The 20,955-nt window shown below is 38.4% G+C and overlaps 2 protein-coding genes across 5 annotated transcripts; one reads left to right on the forward strand and one right to left on the reverse strand.

The window, feature by feature from the left end:
- Positions 1-668: 668 nt before the first annotated feature.
- Stim (stromal interaction molecule) lies at positions 669-17,397 on the reverse strand. Of its 3 annotated transcripts, XM_078195073.1 has the most exons (12): positions 17,274-17,397; positions 15,442-16,016; positions 14,283-14,422; positions 14,097-14,216; positions 13,905-14,017; positions 13,708-13,823; positions 13,479-13,648; positions 13,254-13,397; positions 13,009-13,176; positions 12,666-12,930; positions 12,343-12,417; positions 669-7,065 (listed from the first exon to the last, which is right to left on the reverse strand). In XM_078195073.1, the coding sequence occupies exons 2-12, from the start codon at positions 15,647-15,649 to the stop codon at positions 6,539-6,541; spliced, it is 2,046 nt and encodes a 681-aa protein (XP_078051199.1). In that variant the 5' UTR covers positions 15,650-16,016; positions 17,274-17,397; the 3' UTR covers positions 669-6,538. The 3 variants fall into 3 exon arrangements, with proteins under 3 accessions (XP_078051199.1, XP_078051200.1, XP_078051197.1); XM_078195074.1 differs by lacking the exon at positions 17,274-17,397 and having other exon boundaries at positions 14,283-14,362; positions 15,442-16,598; XM_078195071.1 differs by lacking the exon at positions 17,274-17,397 and having other exon boundaries at positions 15,442-16,598.
- Positions 17,301-20,893, forward strand: Crm (cramped chromatin regulator). Of its 2 annotated transcripts, none has more exons than XM_078195069.1 (10): positions 17,301-18,002; positions 18,198-18,461; positions 18,532-18,735; positions 18,807-18,997; positions 19,082-19,576; positions 19,659-19,817; positions 19,895-20,038; positions 20,117-20,446; positions 20,510-20,620; positions 20,688-20,893. In XM_078195069.1, exons 1-10 carry the CDS (start codon positions 17,777-17,779, stop codon positions 20,790-20,792), a joined length of 2,229 nt encoding a protein of 742 aa, XP_078051195.1. In that variant the 5' UTR covers positions 17,301-17,776; the 3' UTR covers positions 20,793-20,893. The 2 variants fall into 2 exon arrangements, with proteins under 2 accessions (XP_078051195.1, XP_078051196.1); XM_078195070.1 differs by having other exon boundaries at positions 17,305-17,908.
- The last annotated feature ends 62 nt before the right edge of the window (positions 20,894-20,955 follow it).

The following is a 20,955-nucleotide window of genomic DNA, read 5'->3' on the forward strand; positions in this document are numbered from 1 at the left end:
GATACTATATGCAGCGGTACCGATAATTCACTGAAAAGTATCCTCTTTGCGAAAATTCAGAAGTACAAGTCAATTACGGTCCGGACAAAATACAATTTTCAGTAGTACGAGTCAGCCACAATCCAGGCGAAGAAATTTTTCAATAGCCCAGATCAATTACAAGTCAAACAAAGAAATTCGTTATACATCCTCGCATGTTCTCCTGATCGTAAATTGCCAAGCAGTTTAGTGGTTCAGTTCCAGTTCAATTCAACTGTGTTCAGTTCAGTTCATCAATTAATCTTTCTGGATCTCAAAGCTTCTTGAAAATTTAAAAACTGCCGCCTTTTCCGACGAGCAGCGCCTCTTGCGGGGAAATCTCGAAGCTTTTTTCGAGGTCCGTACAGCGCCAATTAGTCGGTGGCAAAACGCTCAAACTGTTAGCCAAATTACCGACAGTCGATTTTGGCTAACAGTTTGGGCGTTTTGCCACCGACTAATTGGCGCTGTACGGACCTCGAAAAAAGCTTCGAAATTTCCCCGCAAGAGGCGCAGCTTGTCATAAAAGGCGGTATTTTTAAAATTGTCAACAATGCTACTTTTTAAACTTCAGGCACAGCCTTGTCGTAGAAAACTTGGAAAATGATACTCAACGGGTCCAGACACTAAATAAAACACGGAGAACGAGGCTGACACATTTTATTCTCGAACAATGGTCTGATAGTTGATTTGGTTACACGCCCGACGAACGAGCGAACGATTCATTTATAAAATTGTCGAATTGCACAAACGGTTGATATTGCGACGAACAAGCTTCGGTGGTTCTTGTCCGAGGACGGCACACACGGTTTTCGGGACGGTCTGGATACTGGTTTCCAGTTCTCTTCTCTCCGAGGGAATAAATTTCGTTTATTCTAAAAAAAATATATATTCGAGAACAGAATAACGTAGAGAACAAGATTACATTGAGAAAAAGGAACTGTACTCGGCAGAAGAAAAACAGTGGCGAGTTTTGTCTGCCTCTTCACATATTTCGTCGACTTCGATATCGACTCTCTCTCTCTCTCTCTCTGCCGTCATATTTGTTCCGCCGAGTAGTACAGAACTGATTTGGTTGTCAGTCACGAAAATAGGAGGAAAGAGAAATAGTTAAAATTCATCCTCACTTTTATTCTTGCACTTCGACCCCGATACTACAACCATCGCCTCTATCTCCCTCTTCGAAATAGAACGAAATATTTAATAAAATTTTGATTTATCGATAGTTTAAAAATGCATCGCATTATAGAATATTATAAGCAAACTTTTGATATATGTGTATGTATAAATATCAATGATCATTCCGATGAACAGGTAGAATTGACAAACTCGTTCATGCAACACAATGAACCAGTAACATCCCTAAACCCTTAATTACAATTTGTTCCGCTTTAACTATCTATTTATTAATTGAGCTTAGAGAATCGTCTCGATTCTGCCAATTGTCATCCTCCATCGACTTTCAGATATTAATTGAAACTTGGTCCAGGAAACAATGTACAAGTCTCAATGACTAATTGCTCTCTTGTGTACGTATGGTAAATACGTTCTTACATAATGCTTTCCTTACAGTTACCGAATGCTTACCAAATTCACGTAACGTTACTTCCGTCGCGTGAACATTATATGAATATATTTCTTTTTTATTTAAAACTCTCGACAATGGCGAGGCAGTGCAACGGTGTTTGAATGCCAATAAAGGTCGCTTAAATATTCTCGCGCTAATAGCGGAAGAAACAAGGATCGCTACTAGTGTCGTCAACGCTTTGCAGTACTAATAATCGATCACGAATACAGAGTGTGATATGAAGAATGCACTACCGACATGTATGATAATGTTCTATAGCATCGAGTGTAGCAGAATTGTATGTTAACATTTTGTCTATATCCCTTTTTACCAATATGCAGCTAGAATCAGAAGTACGCGCCTTGGATATAACACGCTGAAGAATCGCTATGAATTCTCTTCTTAATAATCTTTTAATATCATCATCCGTTCATACTTTCTACAGTTTGGAATGAATACTGTTTATAGATTCATGCTGCCTGCATCTAACAATCTACACGCTTACGTAAATACAATTTAATATTACATTCGTTTGGTACATACTGCTAACTCTAGCTGCACACATTCGTTGAAAACAAACTTTCTGAAGCAGCCTCCGAGAGGCCCTTAACTGCTGCCTGTTCTGAACGCATCTCTCTCACGGTTCCGAAACGGTGAATAAATGTTACAGAATATTTTTCATTGGAAGTTAAGCGACCTCCGATCAAACTAAATCCGCTGAACCAGCCGTCGATCTCGTCGTTGCTCGGATCGAATCAATCCCGCGATTCGTTCGATCAGCCCTGAGATAGAAATGTGTCAGTGAGCTGGTTGGGACAGGGAGCGAGCTAATTGTCAACCCGGACAGTAAGAAGCCGGCAAAGAAGGGGCGGGGGGTGAGGGAGAAGAAAAAGAAGAAGTAAGGAATGCGCGTGACTGCGTGAGAAACGCTTCGTGCGAAGAAGCGCCGGGGTAACGGTGGTAATCACAATGGTCAACCAAATCCACTAATCTTAGCCAAGTAAAATCGGAATACACGGCAACGTAATATCATAGTAAACGGGGTAGATCAGGTAGCACAAGAGAAGATTAAAAAGCGGAAGTTGGTATCGGTTCCCTGAGGGTGGTTCGCGCGCGCGCCTTAGGAACCAAGTGAAACTAAATTGATTAACAAGCTCTCGTCTCGACCATCCGCGTATCCGGTAATCCCTTGCTACGAAAACTCCTTCTATTTTCTACGCGACAGATTCCAGAATTTGTTATTTTGATTGAACGACTTTTTAGACTTGAATTCAAAGTAGAGAACATCCTCTGCTCGGTTATTCTGAATCAAGCGGAGACCGCAATACACGAATGGTCGATTAACCCGAAGATTCGTCAAAATTACCTATACGACATGTTTATACGTTCTGTGACAACGTCGATGTATAATTCACGCATATACTTATCACACTATCCCTTACAAGTAGATACAAGTATCAGAGAGTTCCAGCCTCACCGCGCGTTTCAGTTTCTGTACATACACAGTATTACGTATACATTTTTTTTATATATATATATGTATATACGTATATATGTATATATAAATAATATATATAATATATATATAAAAAAGAAAGAGAACAAAATTAATACGAAAGGGAGAAACCGCTCCATCCTGTATCGACGGCGAGGAACAAGGGAGTCACATAAATGATACATAAACGGGGGGAGGGGGGAAGCCATAAGTTAATTCTAACTTTCTAACGTCTAAAAGTGAAGTACAACAAGGTGTCGCGATAAAATGGTCGAGACGTTGAAAAAAAAAGAAAGAAAGATAAAGGAAAAAGATCTAGGTTTAAACGACGCTCAAGTTAAAAATCACTACGCGACCATGAAATGCCTTTTTCATTCGTTTTTAATTCAAGAGTCGCGATTGCCATTTTGAAGCCATCTGCGTACGGGGGATAAGCACAAATTTGTTTTCTCGATGCGATTGTAATCCTCCGAGGTCCTACCGAGAACGAGCATTGCATTTATACATCTAATAATACTTATAAATTTGTTTATAAAATGAGAACCTTAGTGAGTTATTGCTTGGTAATACGCTATTTACAATTCCATCGACGACGACAATGTCGTTAGACCTCAGAAGATTAGAAAGTATGGTTCTGTAAAGGGACTAATTGGTATAACTTATATTGGGTAATCCTATAGATGATATTCTGGTGCATCAGCCAGCGATAGCAATCACAAATGTTTAAAATCATATTGACAATGGCGTGCAACCACCCTGTACAGTCCGTTTCAAACGCATCGGTTATATTTCGGTTTCGTATTAGTACGATGACTATAAAGAAATTACGCAACGCCTGGTAACAGTTTACACCGAAGAAAAAAGATGTTCGACGGAACTTTGAAACCGATTAAAATTTACGGTATATTGCATAATGGTTTCCATGGGATTACCCAATGTTCTTCGGCGGTTGTCCTTATCATATACGCCTTATCAGTCACAACTTGTAACACACGTAAATACTTGCACATCTGTACGCATCTCGGCTTCTCGGAACGCGCGAGAAATTCCAAGCGGAATTCGTTTGATTTAATATTGCGTGGCTACCGAGGACTCTGTCGACTTCCGGATGCCTCGTTGAACATCTTCGAAGCGTTCAGACCCTCGTTGGAACCGGAGAAATAAATTTGTCACGATAAGATTGGCCCTAATACGTACGGATGAAGTCTAAAAAAGGAAAGATTCAACTACGGAAGAGCTTCGAATTTATGCTCGGCCTGTGACAACATCGGAAGCCTGAGGACAGTTGGTAAAATAGAAAACAAGTGAGAGACAAAAATTCATACCAACTATTGTATATCATTGTGAAAAAGATAACAGAAACGGGAAGCCTTGGCGTGTTAGAATTTCGTTTACGAGATTACTTGTCTCGTTGATGATTCGACACAGGGATGGGCGATTATTAAGCAAGAAATATTTGTTGGACCGAATGAAAAAATGGAAATTCTATTTAGTGATTGTGGAAAGAAAAATCCAACAGCGAATGTAAAAAACGCATTGCTGACGACTTAGGCCTAGTATAGTCATGGAAAAAGAAGAGAAATTTATTTTCTAGTAGTTCCTGTGTAGACTTACTGGCTTTCAGAGAGACCGAGGTGACGAAGAAGAAGTGATACGACGCAGGAATGAACTTTATAAATTTCTTTGTTACTTGAAACAAGTAACTATAGATTAAAGTGTCTGTTTATACGAGATGTCAAAGAATGGACATTGTAAAAGCCTCAGAATTAATCATATTACTAGAGCTGAAGTTCATGGACAATTTTGATTGGTCCATAACAGTTTGTATATATTTACAGTTCGATAAAAAAATGTGCTATAATTCTAAAGTTCGCGCAGATCTTGTTATCATCAGAGTTGCGAACTGATGATCAACGGACCTAGCCCAAATTCATTACGGAAGCACGGTGATACTGTACTTAATTTTCAATGGGTTTAAATATAATACTATAAAACATATTTCTAGATTCACTTCATCAGAGAGACGGTAAGAAAAACATCTTAGGATATTCAGTATCCAATGATTTTGGAAGACATCACAGTATTGGAAAATTGAAAATAGCCAATTGAGATTCTTTTTCTTTAGAGAGACGTTAAATAAGCCTGGAGTGGAAAATTGAAAATAGCCAATTGAGATTCTTTTTCTTTAGAGAGACGTTAAATAAGCCTGGAGTGGTAAACCTCTACGTGTGTTAATCTAAAGGCTAAAGCCTACCGCTACTTCGTGTTGTCATTAGGAACATATCCCTAGAAGCTACTACAACAGAATAATTATTGCTGATAAAAGCATAACTCTAGTGTCTACATAAAATACTAGAGACATTGTAGATCTGAATAAAAAGAAGCCTAAGGACGATTATTAAAAAAATACGATGCAAGTAAACATAAAAAAAAGAAACTAGAGAGACAAAGAGAGCTGTATTTTAGCTTCGGATACGATTGGTCGCCGCCCATCCCTGAGCCAAGGTATATTGTCTTAACTGAACAATTTCGGCATCGTGAGCTTAATAATCTAGCTAGGTCGGACACGTCGCTTTGGTGGTGTCTCGGCGAACCCGTAACTCGTTGGTTCGCGGTTCAAAGTAAACATTTGGCAAAATGGGAGCACACCGGGGCACCAAAAACATCCTACGCGACAGTAGCCGAGTGGAACGTCGTTCGTAGAAATTTAGTTCTTTCCCGATTGGTCCTAGGATCCTTGATCTAATCTCGACTATCTCTAACATTTCATTTTCATTAATTCGATTTGATATTGGCGCATCCTCGTGACAGCAACTCTATCCATCTAGTCTGATAATATACAATCCATTATCAATATAGACTCTTCTTAAAATATTTTATATAATACATCAATGTACAATTCGCGAATACGTCGCAAGAACGTCAATGTACAATTCAAGGAACCTGTATAATAGAAGCAACGCTTCCAAGGACCTGCAGAAGAGCAAAAGACTCAACGAATTTCATAATTTAGAGGTCAATACTTGCAGCTACAGCTTTTTTTCAGTGCAACGGTTCATAAATTAATGTGTAACTTTTGATATATTTTTCTATGCTTATCGCGCTATCACAGCATTTAACGCATACCGCCAAGCTCCGCCCGACTATCATATACCAAGCCACTAAACGAGCAACGATGCGCCAACGATCAACCGCGTCCTAAGTTCGCAGGACCAACGGATCTTGGATGTTCCACGCAGCTACAAATATCTCTCTCTACCAAGTATATATCCTTGTCCTCCGTGAACATATATATGTACATACCCGGCAGTATCTAATCGCTAAATTATTGATCAACCGGTTCTCGAAAGATTAATTGTTAAGTGCACATCGCGGTTTACCAACTAATCGTAAGAGTTAGCATTAAGTAAGGAATAAACGATGCACGATTTATGTTATGACTAGCATGGCGACGAGCATCACGTGACTTTGGCCTTGTTCTTCCTGAACGGAGGAAATTGGGGGAATTTCCTGCGTCTCCGTTTCAACTCGTCGTTATCCGTGGTGGAGTTCGAATCGGTGGAGAGCGTCTCGTCGTCTACGGACATCACCGTAGGCAGCTCCCGCAGCGGCTTCTTATGGCTGCCCGATGACGTCGTTGTCGCTGTTATCGCGCTCGCCGGCACGACCGATGACTGGCCGGTTTTCTGCTGCGCCGACTGCCTATCTGGGACTGGGGAATCCAGCGAGTTCTCCGAATAAGATGTTTTCGACAGGAATGCTGAGGTAGTCTTGTCATCTATGGCCAGGAGCATATTAGTGTCCTGGCTGTAGGAACGAACTATCCCTGTCTTCTCCTTGCTGTACGATTTCACAGGCTCCTCGGGACCTTCTCCCACTGTAAAATGCACCACGTTGCTTTCAGGTGGTGTGTCCTTCCCTGTTTCACTGCTGGACGAGTCTGGAGGCGCCGACGACTCCTTCCATGCCAGGCATTCCAGGGTACCTGCGAATCAGTAGAACGGTCATCACTTGGTATTATACAGCCTTTTAGAAGGGAGTGCAAATATAGGCGTCTCTACGCTAAGGGTATACGTAGGTAGTGTTACACACGTAATGATACAAGATGAAGAGCTCGTATTTACTTTGACATGACGAAACGAGTAACACAGATGTTCTCAATGATTTTTTTATGAATTTTTGTTTAGTACAGGAAAGATGGAGGAATTCGTTGATCAGACTCGTGTCGTGGAGATTTATGCCGATACAGGCACCTCCATGGTCACGTTGGATCGATGCAAAGAATTTACACGTAAGATTTCGTCCGAATTATTTCGAATACTCGGAAACTTAAAAAGAAAAGGTTTTCGACGGGTTTCTTCCGTAAGAACGACGTTATTGCTTTTGTTAGTTCGATCGAAGATGACATATTCGTGCTTATTTTAAAATGACCGGTTCCGTGCAAGGTTGAGCCTCGCCGGAAGTCGCATCGCCGTCAGAAACGATGAACGAGATACTATAAGCGTATCTCCTCCTCTATTCTATTAGCTGAGAAGCGCCAACGTCGAAACGTTCCTATATAATTTTTAATTTTTTCTGGTACCTAATCTATTTATGATTAATTTACAGTGAACATCTACAAGAAAGTATACGTGCATCCAAAAATGCGTGAAAATTCCTGGTAACGATAAAGATATGCGGAAAAGAGATCGTCTCGTAATCGATCATTTAAGATTTCTGCATGCTCATTCGAAGATCAATCTTTTACTAGAACTATAGTGATCGGGGAGTCAGCATGCAGCAGCGCATATTACATACTTTACCAGAAATTGCAGTTCGGGGCGGCCCACGTTATCGTGTAGAAGTCGCAGAATACTAAAAAATCTTTTTTTACGGTCCTCGACAATCCGCCACGTATCCAATTCGAACGGTACAATTTCTATCAAATAATATTCCGAAAGCACAAAAATATTTAACAAAATAGCACAAAGCCACGTTACTTGGTAATTAATTACTATAGACAATTACCGTGACTATACTCGACGGATAGGGGTATGCAATGCAAATCCATTTAATTATAATTGCTAAGGAAAAGGGACGATCGCAAAATAAATTTAAAAGCTAATAAAAATTAGAAATTTCTACCACGTGGAAAGAACAGCGCTGCATAACAGTCGATAATATGACGATAAAACAATGTGCATACAATTCTGACAAAGTCTCTTCTTCTCTCTGGCATATACTGCACATTAATTGACGATTCCGCGAAAGAAATAATGAATGCGTATAATCGTCGCGTAACTGATCGTAGATTTAACGGAGACGATGGTTTCTGCCTTCGGGGCATACGAACAAGACTTACTAGTTATTTTCTTTTCTGCGTGTAACTTGTTTCGTTAGCTGTACAGGCTTGTGCAGAGAACATTGTACAGAACAAAAGTTGGCGTAAATTATCGGATATTGTAAGAACGTGTGTACACGGTTCCTCGACACACTGCCAAAAACATTAAGAAATAGAAATTTCTAGAGCATAGGAGCCGGCAAGCGAAATCGTCGACGGTGCTAATTGAGACTCGAATGATTCGAACGAGTTCCGAAAGAAGGCAAGTCTACGATCGTCTACAGAAATACTTAAACAATACAAGAATCGATTAGAATTAAATCCGACGCTTTTGGTATCAAGAAAAAGATGATATTTTTCGCAGATTACAATTTTACCATCGTAATCGTCCCGGCGGAGGTTCATTCGAATTTTCGCCGATCGTTCGAATGTCGCGACAACTTAATCGGTCAGGCGGCGTGCTATTGACCAACGCCACTTTGATACGTTGTTGGCCTACTCGGATCTAGGGGGAATCGTCGCGATTACCAAACGATTCTCGCGGTATTGTCCAATTCGCGCGAGAATGTTGCGGCCGAGTAAAAATCACGGTTGGATACCAGTCGAATCTAATTTTAATTGATCCTAATATTAAACGTGACGCGCTAGTTAACGGCGTGCACCCAGAGAAATAGAATTCGTTTCTTGGCATGATCGATCACGATGCATCCCGCAATATTGGAAAATTTCTGTACGATCTTCTCTCAACGTGGAATCGAAGACAGCTATCGACCACGAGCGAAAGACCGTTTCCTCGACTGAACAGACGTACATTAGGACTTTAATGTATCGTTTAATTCGTTTTTTATATCACGTTGAGAGCCGCTGCTAACGTATAAAGCTTTCGTTTTCTCAGAAGGATGGTCGCAGACAGTTCAAAATGCGCTCTAATTTAAAGAGACGTTCTCCCCACTCCATTACTTCTCCCACTCGATCAGTTTTGGTACTCTGAATACCTGTACTTTACACTTGTTAATTAGCCCCATTCTATTTCTGTTAATCTCTACCAGCACAATATTATCTTTAATATATCTCAATGGAAAATAATTTGTTTGTTACCGATTTCTACGGTGGAACAATTTAATTTCTCGGCAGCCGCTGCTCCGATGTTTTACGGTATTCGGAATAAATAAAGAATGAGAAACACTGTTGGGTCGTGAGAGACCGTACACTGGTGTAAACGCGTAATCGCATGCTCGAATTGATAATAGATCGAAGGACAGTATCGGCCTTGTAGACGCGAGAGAAAAAAAAGAAAAATTGCCCGGGCGCGAATATGGTTTTCGTTTAAAATTATCTCGCGACGCCGTCGCTAATTCATATTTCGCTTCGGAGTTGGTTGTTCCGCACGCGAAATAGAGCACCTCCAGAATCGGAGACGGAGTCTCGCCGTCCAATTAAGATCGGATTCCGATGTTCGGCACGCTTTAATTCGAACTATTAATAAAATAGCGCATTGTGCAACTGCTTTTTCGCTGGCTTGGCGCAAAACGCGACGAGCTGCTTTACAGAGATCGGGAGAGAGACCGGTTGGCTCGGCCCGTGCGACGATTCGATGGAAAAATCCGGGCGACGTTGATCGAGAAGCAACGGGAACACGAATTCGTTGATATTTAATGGCTGCGCGAGGAATGCCGTCACCGAGCCGTAACAACTTTTATGTTAGCGAGCCGACGGACTTCGAATTATGAACGATATTCCTTGGAGCTCGGGAATGCCAATTTTGGTATTCGCGTGTAGAAAACGACGCAACGATAATGTTGATCGTTAATTAAACACGTCGATAATCGCCGCCTCTAAAACGAGAAGAAAACAATTTTTAGAAGCTCGATTATTGAATTTAAATTACAATTCGCACCTATGTTGATTGGGTAACTGATTCATTCCACCCGATTAACGTATAGTTAAAATATTCATCATGTTTATTTTATGGTAAACCATTTGATTTCTACAATTGATTATGGTGATCGCTTGAATCTGCTCAGATCTCCATTGGAATTTGTTGAACAATAATTTTGCGAGTAAAACAACAGAAATCTACAAAACATTCCCAATTAGCATACAATATCTGCCATAATGACGTTTCTCTTTTTTTATCTCTCTCTTCTTCTAAAAATATCACATTACTGAGAAAAAGCACATGTGATTCCCATGTGCCCATGCCACTTCGTATTTTGTCATTAACAATCCGTTTTTTACCCTGTGCATTCATTCTATGCGTTATAAAAAAATGTGGGTTACAAAAATATGTCATGTTTTCCTCTGAACTGCCATTCGGCCTAACACTTCTTAAATCGTTCTACGAAGTACATGGTAGCAAAAAAAAACAACACAATTTGTCAGTGTAACAACGTTTGCAGATTTGTTAAATTCTAATGCGGTGTACAAACTTATTTATTAACAATAAGTTGACAGGTTTTTGTCGTCGTTTTCAATGCAGCCGCGATTCTTTGGAAAACTTGACAAATCCCGGGATTTAGGAAAGGGGAACATTTACAGTTCGAATCCTCCCTTTTCCTGCACACGTCCCGCAAAAATCTAACAAAAAAGACTGTCGATCCTTTTTTTTTTTAATGCTAATCATAGTGTCATGTACCAGAGAATTGTGTTTTCAATTTTCATAAATTACGAGCGTCATTTGTCAAATGTTTTTTCTCTAAAAGCGTATACGTACTTTTTGATCGTAAATACTGGATTTATGTCACACATTACTTCGATTACATTTTATAATATACACTCCAAAATATATTTTCTATTATTATATACATCCATTAAAGGAACGATTTTTCAGATCTCTCATCTTACATTGTTAACAGTTAATTCAACAATTAATTTGTAACGTTTAAATCGCAAAATTTTAACAATTTACTCAGACTATAAACTAAGAAATTTTAGTTACATTAGTTCTTCAATCTTTAACAATGTTTTAAACCATTAATAAAGTTGTCTTCCTTTTCTTCTAGGACGAAACGATGGCACAGTAAACCCAGACTTTATATCCCTATTGTTGATTGAACAATTGAAATAGTAGCAAAAAATATATACATATCTTTATCGAAAGTCTTTACTAAATTAAGATTAGCGTTTGAAAAAATAAAATATATATATGTATATATGTGTCCATTAAAAATTTGCAACATGTTATCTAATAAAACAATTGACCCAAAAACAGTTGCAGTGTTCTACGCTGCAACGCAGGTCGCACAACAAGAAAAAAAAAAAGAAACAATATCGTAACACGCAGTAAATATTATTAATAATAATTAATAATATTTGATTAGGAACTTGATTTCGATTTATATACAATTGTATGTACAAGTTTTTTTTAATTTATGAAAAAATAGTTCGATTAATAGTCATCATTGAAGTCTTTGTTCAATAAGTTTATATAAATATTATAGCAAAACACATTGTAACGTGTGACATAAGCTACCTGTATTTACAAAATCATTAGCACTCTTCACAGATGTAATAAATCGTTCTACCTTCATTTCAACAACGCGTTTTACCGTACGTCAAAAAAAAAACACAGACGCAAAATCTGTGTCTAAAACAATTTTTAAAAATTTTAGACTATCTTGTCACATAGTAAAAAAATATTACTTCCCGATGAAATTTCATAAAAGCTTCAAATTTAAAATCTGTGCGAGCGTACTAATGATTGCTTAAATTGGTATGACGCTACATCATACGGAGGTTTCTATCCAGGGAAATTAATTTCACAACAAAATTTACTACTAGGAAGACAAACGAGTTAGTTAATTATCATTCTTGATGGCATCACCCACGCGAGATAGAATGGAAAATACACGGGTACTTAAGTTTCATGTAAACAGTTTGTAATAGTATATACAAATTGAGCATATCATTCAAAATGCTCGGAGATGTCCGTTTCCGGCTTACCTGCGGCACCGCATGAGGAAGGCGAGTACACTGAGCTTGCTTCGTCATCTAAGTCATCTTGGCTACTGAGTCGACCTACAAGCAACAATTATAGACGATTATTCACATTAATTTACCGTGACCGAGTCGGAATTTCCCATTAAGCCTTGAAAGGTACGAACACTTCATCAAACTACTGTTGCGGCACGAAGTTATATTCAATGTCTATAAAAATGACAATCTTTGCGGAACATATACAAAACACAGGAGAACTTGCAATCTAATATTAATCGAAATCAAGGAATCCTTCAGTCTTGCGTTTAATAAGTTTTCCAATAAAATACCTCTTAGTCCAAGACCTCTGCCGTTAGGTGTTCCTCTGTAGAGAACAGTTTCTAAATACGTTAAACCATTATTGTTGACTATGTTGAAGCCACAAAGAAGTTCAATTTGCTTCCAACGATGCACTCTCTCCTGGAGTTCCACGGTGACTTCATTTAGCGAGGTCCTCGCGTCCACGATACTTTTGTCGACCTCGTCGATCGACTTCCCATGAGTTGAAACAAAGGCACCTACCAAGCTCGACCGCTTCTTTCGTAGTTTTTCGCACTGATGACACACGTTAAAACCCGTATAAACATTTCTAATAGAAAACTATACAATTCCGATTAGAAGCATGTGCCTTACTGCTTCGCGTGCTTGTTGCAATTGTTTCTCTGCTGCTATTTTCTTCTTTGAGTACGACTTGTTTTCAATTTCATGAGTTAATTGTAGCCAGTGCTGTAATCCCGGAGGCGGTGACCAACATCTGTCTTCCAGTTCACCCTCGGCGCGTTGTAATTCAACTTTCAACATCTATGAATTATAAAATCGAATAAACTTCGAGAAAAATTATATGAAATTCTGGCGATAAAGGATTGCGTAATATTTACTTCAATTTCTGCCTTTAATTGTGAAACTTCAAGATCCGAGTACGAGGCATGCAGTCCCATACTTTCGTCTTGCAATCGTTTCTCCAAATTTTGTTTCTCTGTTGTGGCACTCTCTTGTTCCATTCGCGCTCTTTCCAATTCTTTCTGTAAAACCATGATGCATGATTTTAATAATCGTCTCGACAATAAATTAGCAGTAAATTAGAAAATAAATTGATGACATACTTGCAGGTCTTCAAGTGCCAATTCAGCTTTATGTAAACTTTCCATGTCCTTCATCATTCTATGAAGGTGCTTCTGTGAATTTTTTTTCTGCTGATAGGCATACCAGCATCCAATAAGTGCTCCAAATAATAGCGTTATCAATATTAAATCTTTGACACTGTGACCAGTATCTGCAATTAAATGATTAAATCAATTGAATGAGTCTTTTATGCATTCAATAATTTTTTACCTTTTGGTGGTCCAAAGAGAACTACATCCATAGCTTTTAAGGCAATTTTTTGTTTGTGAATGGGGTCCTTGATCCCTAAAACGGTATTTAGGTAGTGCATATTGTTCACAGCCAACCTTAGGAAATAAATGGTTCCATATTAATATCGAACGACAAACACAACATTACAAATATAACATATTTGTTAAGATATTAACCTTGGAAGTGTAGCACCAGTTACACGGTGTTGTATAAAATTAGGAACATATTGAGGAAGCTCTACATTTGAAGACAGCCATTCAGAAGTTTGTTCTATAGTCCAATTGTGAACCTAGGAAAGAATGAGATTTATTGTTAACATTCTGTCGATGATATACTGAAATAGAATAAGAACAGAATGCTGACAATACCTCTGACCTTAACCAGGCTTCCCAAAGTTCTCTAACACTGATGTGCATGTCGTCATTGTGGTGGAAAGCCCTCTGTCTCCTTTCGTATCCAGCTTCATATTGTAACTCCTCCCTTAAAAACTATAAAGGAAATATAATTTTTCAATTATTCAAATAGAATACAATACAATATTGACACACACTCACATCATCTGACTCTGATAGGTCTACATTTCCATTGGCATCGTCGTCTAGTTGACTGTGGAGTGATTTGATAGCTTCTAAACCTAGTCGATCATGAGAAGCCATTGTGAGACAAGCTAGGTCATCGTTACAAGTATCGGAACCTGTAATAAATTAAATAGCCTACGTTTGATTGTATGTGTTTATGATTACATGTAATCTGTTACCACAGGTGCCTTTCAAAGTAAGACCATGTCTCTTCAATTGTATATGCACAATAAGCATTTTACCCCAAATTGCATTAATGCAGTCACATGTTGTTAATATGAATGTATTAGTTATACAAGCCTCTCATTTGTCGAGGATAATTGATCCTTATCATTTCTGTTTTTATCATAAACACATTCGTTTCTTTCATGCTTACCAACAAAAAAACATTAAATTGGAACAAAACTTACTTCACACGGACAACCCAAGAAAAAACATCTCGGACGTTCAATCTTACTAAAAGCAAATCTTGCACACAAGTACTTGGACAAAAATAACAAAAGAACAAGGATACATGAAAACTTCTTTCTGAAACTAAATGTATTATCACCGCTGTGAAACTCGGTTGCGAATATGAATGCGAAATGTAGACAAGTGTAAAAGCACGATACAAGGTCTAACAAAAAAAAAAATAGAACAGATGAGATGCATTAAGTGAATAGAGATGGGATAAAGTATATCGCAAGTTGTAAACATTTTCCAAGAATTCGGAAGTATAAAACAATGTTTACTATATAGGTCTGTCAATAAAGAATTGTTTATAAGCATTAATTCTGCCATTATTGCAAACGATGACGGATGCTGGACCAGATCCCATCTCTAGTAAATAGACAACACAAGTAATGCAACGTCGAATTTGTTGACATAATAAGATGCAATAACTCCCGAAACTGTTGTAATGTTTCACAATAATAGTTCTTAAGCGGTATATTAGAGGGTACGAGACCATAAGGTCTTCACACTTCCCGACTCGAGCTCGTACTTCCAAAATAATGTAACTTTAATTTCTAGTAATAATGACTTTCGTCAAACAATTCGTACATGTGTACATCGTATTGTTTAGAATCGTGGTAAAAAAAAGCATTCGAACAGTTTCGGAAGCCACCGCTAGATTAAATTAAAGGGAGAAATTTACCAGCTTCTTGGGCGACAGCCTGAGCCAGTCCATCGGTAAGAGTTGCGGAGAATGATGTGATTTTGGAATGTGAGCTTCCTGTGGAGCTGGGCTGGAAGTTCGGGCTCGCGTCTAGGGCACCGCCGCTCGCGTTCACCGCGACGCAACACCAACAAAATATGTGCAGCCCGAACAGTACGATCACATTGTTGATCACGGATGCTCGCATTTTAAGGTTATGTTACACCTTGTCACCGACACCTCGCGCCCCCCTCGCGCGGTTGCTTAGAGTCGAATAAAGCCGAATTACTCTTGGCCCGTTGTCACCTTTGACGCAGTCCCGCAATAGTGAACACACTCAAGGTTATAGTTATCGAAACCGGGGTGGCGATACAATTTGACGAGTGCATAACACGCGCGACCGTGCCACCGTATTAGAACAGTCCCATCACTGGCTTCGACACCGTCGTCGCTGGCTCCATGAAGGCTGACACGTCGGTCAATGGCCGGTGGATCGGTTTTTTTCAAGCGGATCGATCGATTTATTAATTAAGTACACTGCTCGGGAACAGAGTTGGGTTTTCCTATCAAGGCCACTGCCCACGAACAACGTTCCGGAAAATAATTAATTTAGATTGGAAACCAACATTGGTGCAACTTTCTGCCGTGCAAATGAGTGGAAAACCGCGATTGGTCGAGTGTGACAACCTAACCGTCCTACCATTGGCCAGGCGTTGCACTTGTCACGGCTGCATTCTCAGCGCCAGCGTAGCGCGAAAATCATTTCTTTCTTTTCTTTTCGCTGATTTTTCTATCGCGTTTAAAATTTCCTGACGTATCGCGACAAATTCTACCGTTACTTCGGCATCGATTTAAGAAAGGCGTGAAAACTCGTTGCAACGCCGCAGTACTTCGTGCATAATTTAAACAAATGTTATCTGTATGAATTGTGCGTGCACAAGTAACGGGAGTTGAGTAAAATCCGTGGTCTACTTGTAATTTATAAAATCGAATTTTTCTTTAACGTCGTGGTACGAAAACGTACAGTTTCTTCGATCTTCTTTCTATCTTTTTTTCTATCTTCTGACAAAGATTTAAAACTTGATACCTCATAAATTATCCTTCTATTTTTGAATAAAACTGTATCTCTGGCAAAATAAATACGTACACAAGCATGCCACTACAATTTAAAAATCGAAGCTAACGAAGGTTCATTATAACATAAGATAATTCGGATATTCGAGTTAGCGTGTTCTAATATCTTTGTAGCAAATTCTTATAAACATCTCGATTTCAGTTTAATTTTAATTAACAACTCAACATTTATTTGCTAGAGCGACTAAAAATAACTTTAACTTGAGCGTTACACGAGAATTATCGGTCTATTAATATGGGTTAAATAATAATAACCTTCCACGAGTATTTGAAATATAATAATGTTCGAGTAATAAATAAAGAAATGTACCGTAAGATCGTTTATCGAAACGTTTAGAACATCGAGTAATTCCACGAACGCGGAGTTGCACATTACATTTCGTTTAACAATCAAAGAAACAAACCTAATCTGTGATTTGTTGTTCGAAACATCGTACACAAGCAATCAATTTACCTACATTTGAACTTTGAATCGAGTTTCGACCATAGTTTGGTCATCAATTAGTTTTCTGATTTTGGTATTTTATTACCGAGAGTTTACGATTCAACAGAAACGCGAGAAATATTTGTAATTGTTCGTGACGCTGTAGCCATCGAGTTTTATCACGTCCGCCACACAATCGAGCTGGTGATTTGACGATATTATTATTCACAATAATGGGACAAACAATGTTTCCATTTAAGGATTTTCTACGTACCGATGATCCAATCTGCTTCGAAACAGGTTCGAAACACGAAACGACGGTTCATAAGAGCGTGTAGCGCGAGGTGAACACCGATCGTATCTGTATGAAAATTCATCATTATATCGTAACAATTACGTGATTTTCCGAGCCCGTCGGACGACCGTTTCCGTAGAGATAATTATTTCTGAAAATCGTCAACAAACGCGCAGTCGGTGTGATTCGCGTTCGCGCGTGGAAACGGTGCTATAGTTTTGACACAAAGCAGCAGCAGCAAGTAGTCGTGTTTGTTTCAAAACAAATCCAACGTGTGATCGAGCTGTCCGCTTCGGAGGAGCACTGCTTTAAAACACGGACACGATAATAAAATAATGATATGGATATTGTGATACCCGATAGACGTGTTTTTCGTCGTCGAGCGTGGATGTTGTCGATCAGCGTGGTTACTTTTCTGATCAATTTCAAGACTCAAAACACATGAGAGTTCGAGCCGCTGGGATCACAAGTCCGTTCCGTTTATGGAAAATTTCATTATGGAGAGCAATACGAAAAACAAGAACGACGAGCCCGAAGGTGCTGGGGCTAACACAGTGGCCAAGAATGATGAGAATGCAACATCACAATCTGCACAAAGTTGCAGTGACACAAAGGTGGTTATAGATTCCAAGAATACTCAAGTTCGTGTTGTCAGGGGTACTAAAAAGCTGAAGCTAGACGTTGCTGACACTAATTCTGAGAAAAAAGGTTTATAATTTCTTTAACTAAATATTTGTTCTATACCCTTCGTCATAATATTACCTTCAATCGAATTGATTCGGTTAAATCAAAGATTTCACTTGCAGAATACACTGAGGATGAATTTAAATGTATTTCGATTCAATCAACAAACTATAGTTAATTGCAAAGAATTTATAAGTTTTTGAACTGTATTATTTCTAGATACCAAGGATGAGGAACCCAATGCAGAAGTCAAAGTGAGATCTTTAAAAAGATCTTGCGAATTATGGTCCATGGAAGACAAGAATACATTTTTCAAAGCTTTAAACGAATATGGAAAAGACTTTGACGCGCTACAAAGTTACTTCCTCTGTCAAGGGAAAAAGAAAGGGCTTCCGGATGTTATGATAAAAAACAAAGAACAAATTAGGCATTTTTATTATAGGACTTGGTTGAAAATTTCTAAACACTTGAAATTTGCAGAAGGTAATCATTTCGAATGCATTTACCAATCTGGTTGACTAATAAAAAATGATACCCTTTTTCTTGTTTGTAGATGTAAAGAAAACTTCCCAGGAGTTGTACGGTCTAATTAATTATGGCGAACTTAGAAGAAAATTGCCTAGGATACACGAAAAAGTACATTTGAAATTAAATGAACTAATTTATTGGGGCTCAACACAAGTTAGGCTTAGGGGAAAAACTATGAGAGTAAAGACTCCTATATGTAGGACATTAAGAAAACTGAACCAGTTAGAGGGTACAATTGCACTAACATAGATTACTTTTTAAATTAATGACATATGTATAACGTTTGTTGCATTTTTGTAGATTGGCAAGAAGAAATTAAATTACCATCTCGGATAACAATAGAATTAAGGCCACGTAACAATATGGCATGGTGGCAGGTGCAAGCATCGTCTATGAACCCAAGAGTAAGAACTCTGTTACCTATACAGAGACGGTTGTCCAGTTTATTAATATTTTTACAACAAAGATGGAGGCCTGCAAAATACAATACAGTATCCTTCTTTGAAATCGTTTTACCAACGTTACGATATTTTTATTGCGAATCATAAACGAAAAATCCTATACGTATACTATAGTCTTCTAATGTAGGGAACACTATCACGAACGAAATGAAAGACACGAGATTGTTGCGAGTGGCACCAACAGAGGGTTGTAAGATTACTTTGCCAATGGTAAATCTTGGTGAATACCTCACCAGTAATAGTGTTAGCTTAAATTCTTATGAAAAACGCCTGGGATTGAAAAGTTCCAGGACGGACTTGTTAGGTTCGGTGCAATATTTGAAAGGTGTTGGAAAGAAGGCGATCAAGAAGAATAAATTAGATAAAAAATCTGTGAATCAATCTGAAGACAATTGCATGCTACCGGATAACAATAGCGATATGGATGCGGTAGAATCTGGTAGTAACGTTTCAGAGAAAACGTCGCTGATTAATATTGCAGAAAAATCGATTGTGGAACAGCAAACTGAACCAAATAGATTCCCAGGAAGGGAAACGATTGAAAGAATTCGAAAGGGATGGAATGTTGAGGAGGCAAATACTATCACAGTAGGGGACCTCTTTTTAATGGTACAAAATATTTTATCTTGGACTATGTTCTTTTAAAAAAATATGAATACTAAAAAAAAACACGGCATTTCTAATGTCCCAGTTTGGTCGTGAGTCAAAAATTACTTTGGAATACTGGTGGGATTGGCATCAGCGAGAACCCACCGGAGAGTCTTCAACTTGTACTATGCAAGATGAGAATTTGTGTCTAACTTTGCAAAAGTTATTGTCGATAGCAAAGCATAGTTATGGGACAAGCAAAGTAAATTAAATCCAATTTGCAATTATATGCTTGATAATTCTGCTGATCTACACGGACTAATCGTAATTCATTCTTAGGTCTATGATAATACTTCTACAAGTAATGAAACCGTAATCTCATCTCGTATGCTTTCAACAAAAGAGACGACCTTCAGAAGACCATTGATTCCGCAAACTTATCATAAAATTGGTACACCTGACGCGTTTAAAACACAATTAGATGTAGGTGGCTATAATTGCTGCTCGGTATCTTTTTTATTAACATACTATTAATATATTATTTTATGGTATGAAATATAGAAATTCAAAACGCGCTTCTGTAAAAGAGGAAGAACTGTAAGGCAAAAGAGTCTTGTTGTGCAAAGGATGCTGCCAATAATATCAGCACCGAGTAACACATCAGAAGAAGTTACCACTAATTCTCACGAACCGAGTAACGTGGATGGTTCAACACCGAGTAGTAACGAGCAACCAAATGATAAATCGCCGTCCATACACATAAGCGTGACGCTAGAGAAAAACTTTTTGGACGACCTAGAAGCGGCGAGGGATTCGAAACCAGCGAATTCGATCATAACTAGTGCTACGCAAATCCTTAAAGAAGGAGAGCATCAATGGCTGAACAGCGAAGTAATTTCTTAGCATTTTAGTATCAATTTATTCTATTATAATAATCATGGAAATGAATTGCAGGTGGCAGATTTTTCATTAAGCAGTTTCTTGGGTCAGCTTGAGTCTCCTATGAAGATCTCGCAGAGAAATCTAAGCGGCGATCACGTCGAAGAAACTCGCCCGTCAACAGATGTAAAACATAAAAAACTTCTCTATTGAAATTTTTTATTAACATTTATTAACGTACTAAATCTTTCAGGTTGTCTCGCAAATGCAATGCCTCATGGGCGAAAACAGCGTTGATTACATGGCGAAGTTCGCCAATCTCGCATCGCAAATGGCGTCGGATGATAGTAAAAAATAAAAACTGAAATTATCAATAAGTTTTATAGAAATTTTAACGAGGCATCTGTTCTAAATGATGTATTATATTTTGTTATGAATACACAAATGTGTCCGATTGAATACTATCCTGTACAGTAAATTATGTAATTGTACTAAAACTCGAATGTGAAATTCTATTTGTA

The sequence above is a fragment of the Augochlora pura genome, chromosome 11, assembly GCF_028453695.1.
Source record: "Augochlora pura isolate Apur16 chromosome 11, APUR_v2.2.1, whole genome shotgun sequence".
Taxonomy (NCBI): Eukaryota; Metazoa; Arthropoda; class Insecta; order Hymenoptera; family Halictidae; genus Augochlora; species Augochlora pura.

What these genes read in the sequence shown, in the direction of transcription:
- Stim (XM_078195073.1), bottom strand. Translation starts at nt 15,649, where the DNA reads ATGCGAGCATCCGTGATCAACAATGTGATCGTACTGTTCGGGCTGCAC. An exon ending in ACTGGTGCTACACTTCCAAG is followed by an intron (nt 13,824 to 13,904) that starts GTTAATATCTTA and finishes TTATTTCCTAAG; the next exon opens with GTTGGCTGTGAACAATATGC. An exon ending in TTCCTCATGCGGTGCCGCAG is followed by an intron (nt 7,066 to 12,342) that starts GTAAGCCGGAAA and finishes ACTGATTCGCAG; the next exon opens with GTACCCTGGAATGCCTGGCA.
- Crm (XM_078195069.1), top strand. Translation starts at nt 17,777, where the DNA reads ATGGAAAATTTCATTATGGAGAGCAATACGAAAAACAAGAACGACGAG. An exon ending in AAAACTGAACCAGTTAGAGG is followed by an intron (nt 18,736 to 18,806) that starts GTACAATTGCAC and finishes GCATTTTTGTAG; the next exon opens with ATTGGCAAGAAGAAATTAAA. An exon ending in CGTTTAAAACACAATTAGAT is followed by an intron (nt 20,039 to 20,116) that starts GTAGGTGGCTAT and finishes TATGAAATATAG; the next exon opens with AAATTCAAAACGCGCTTCTG.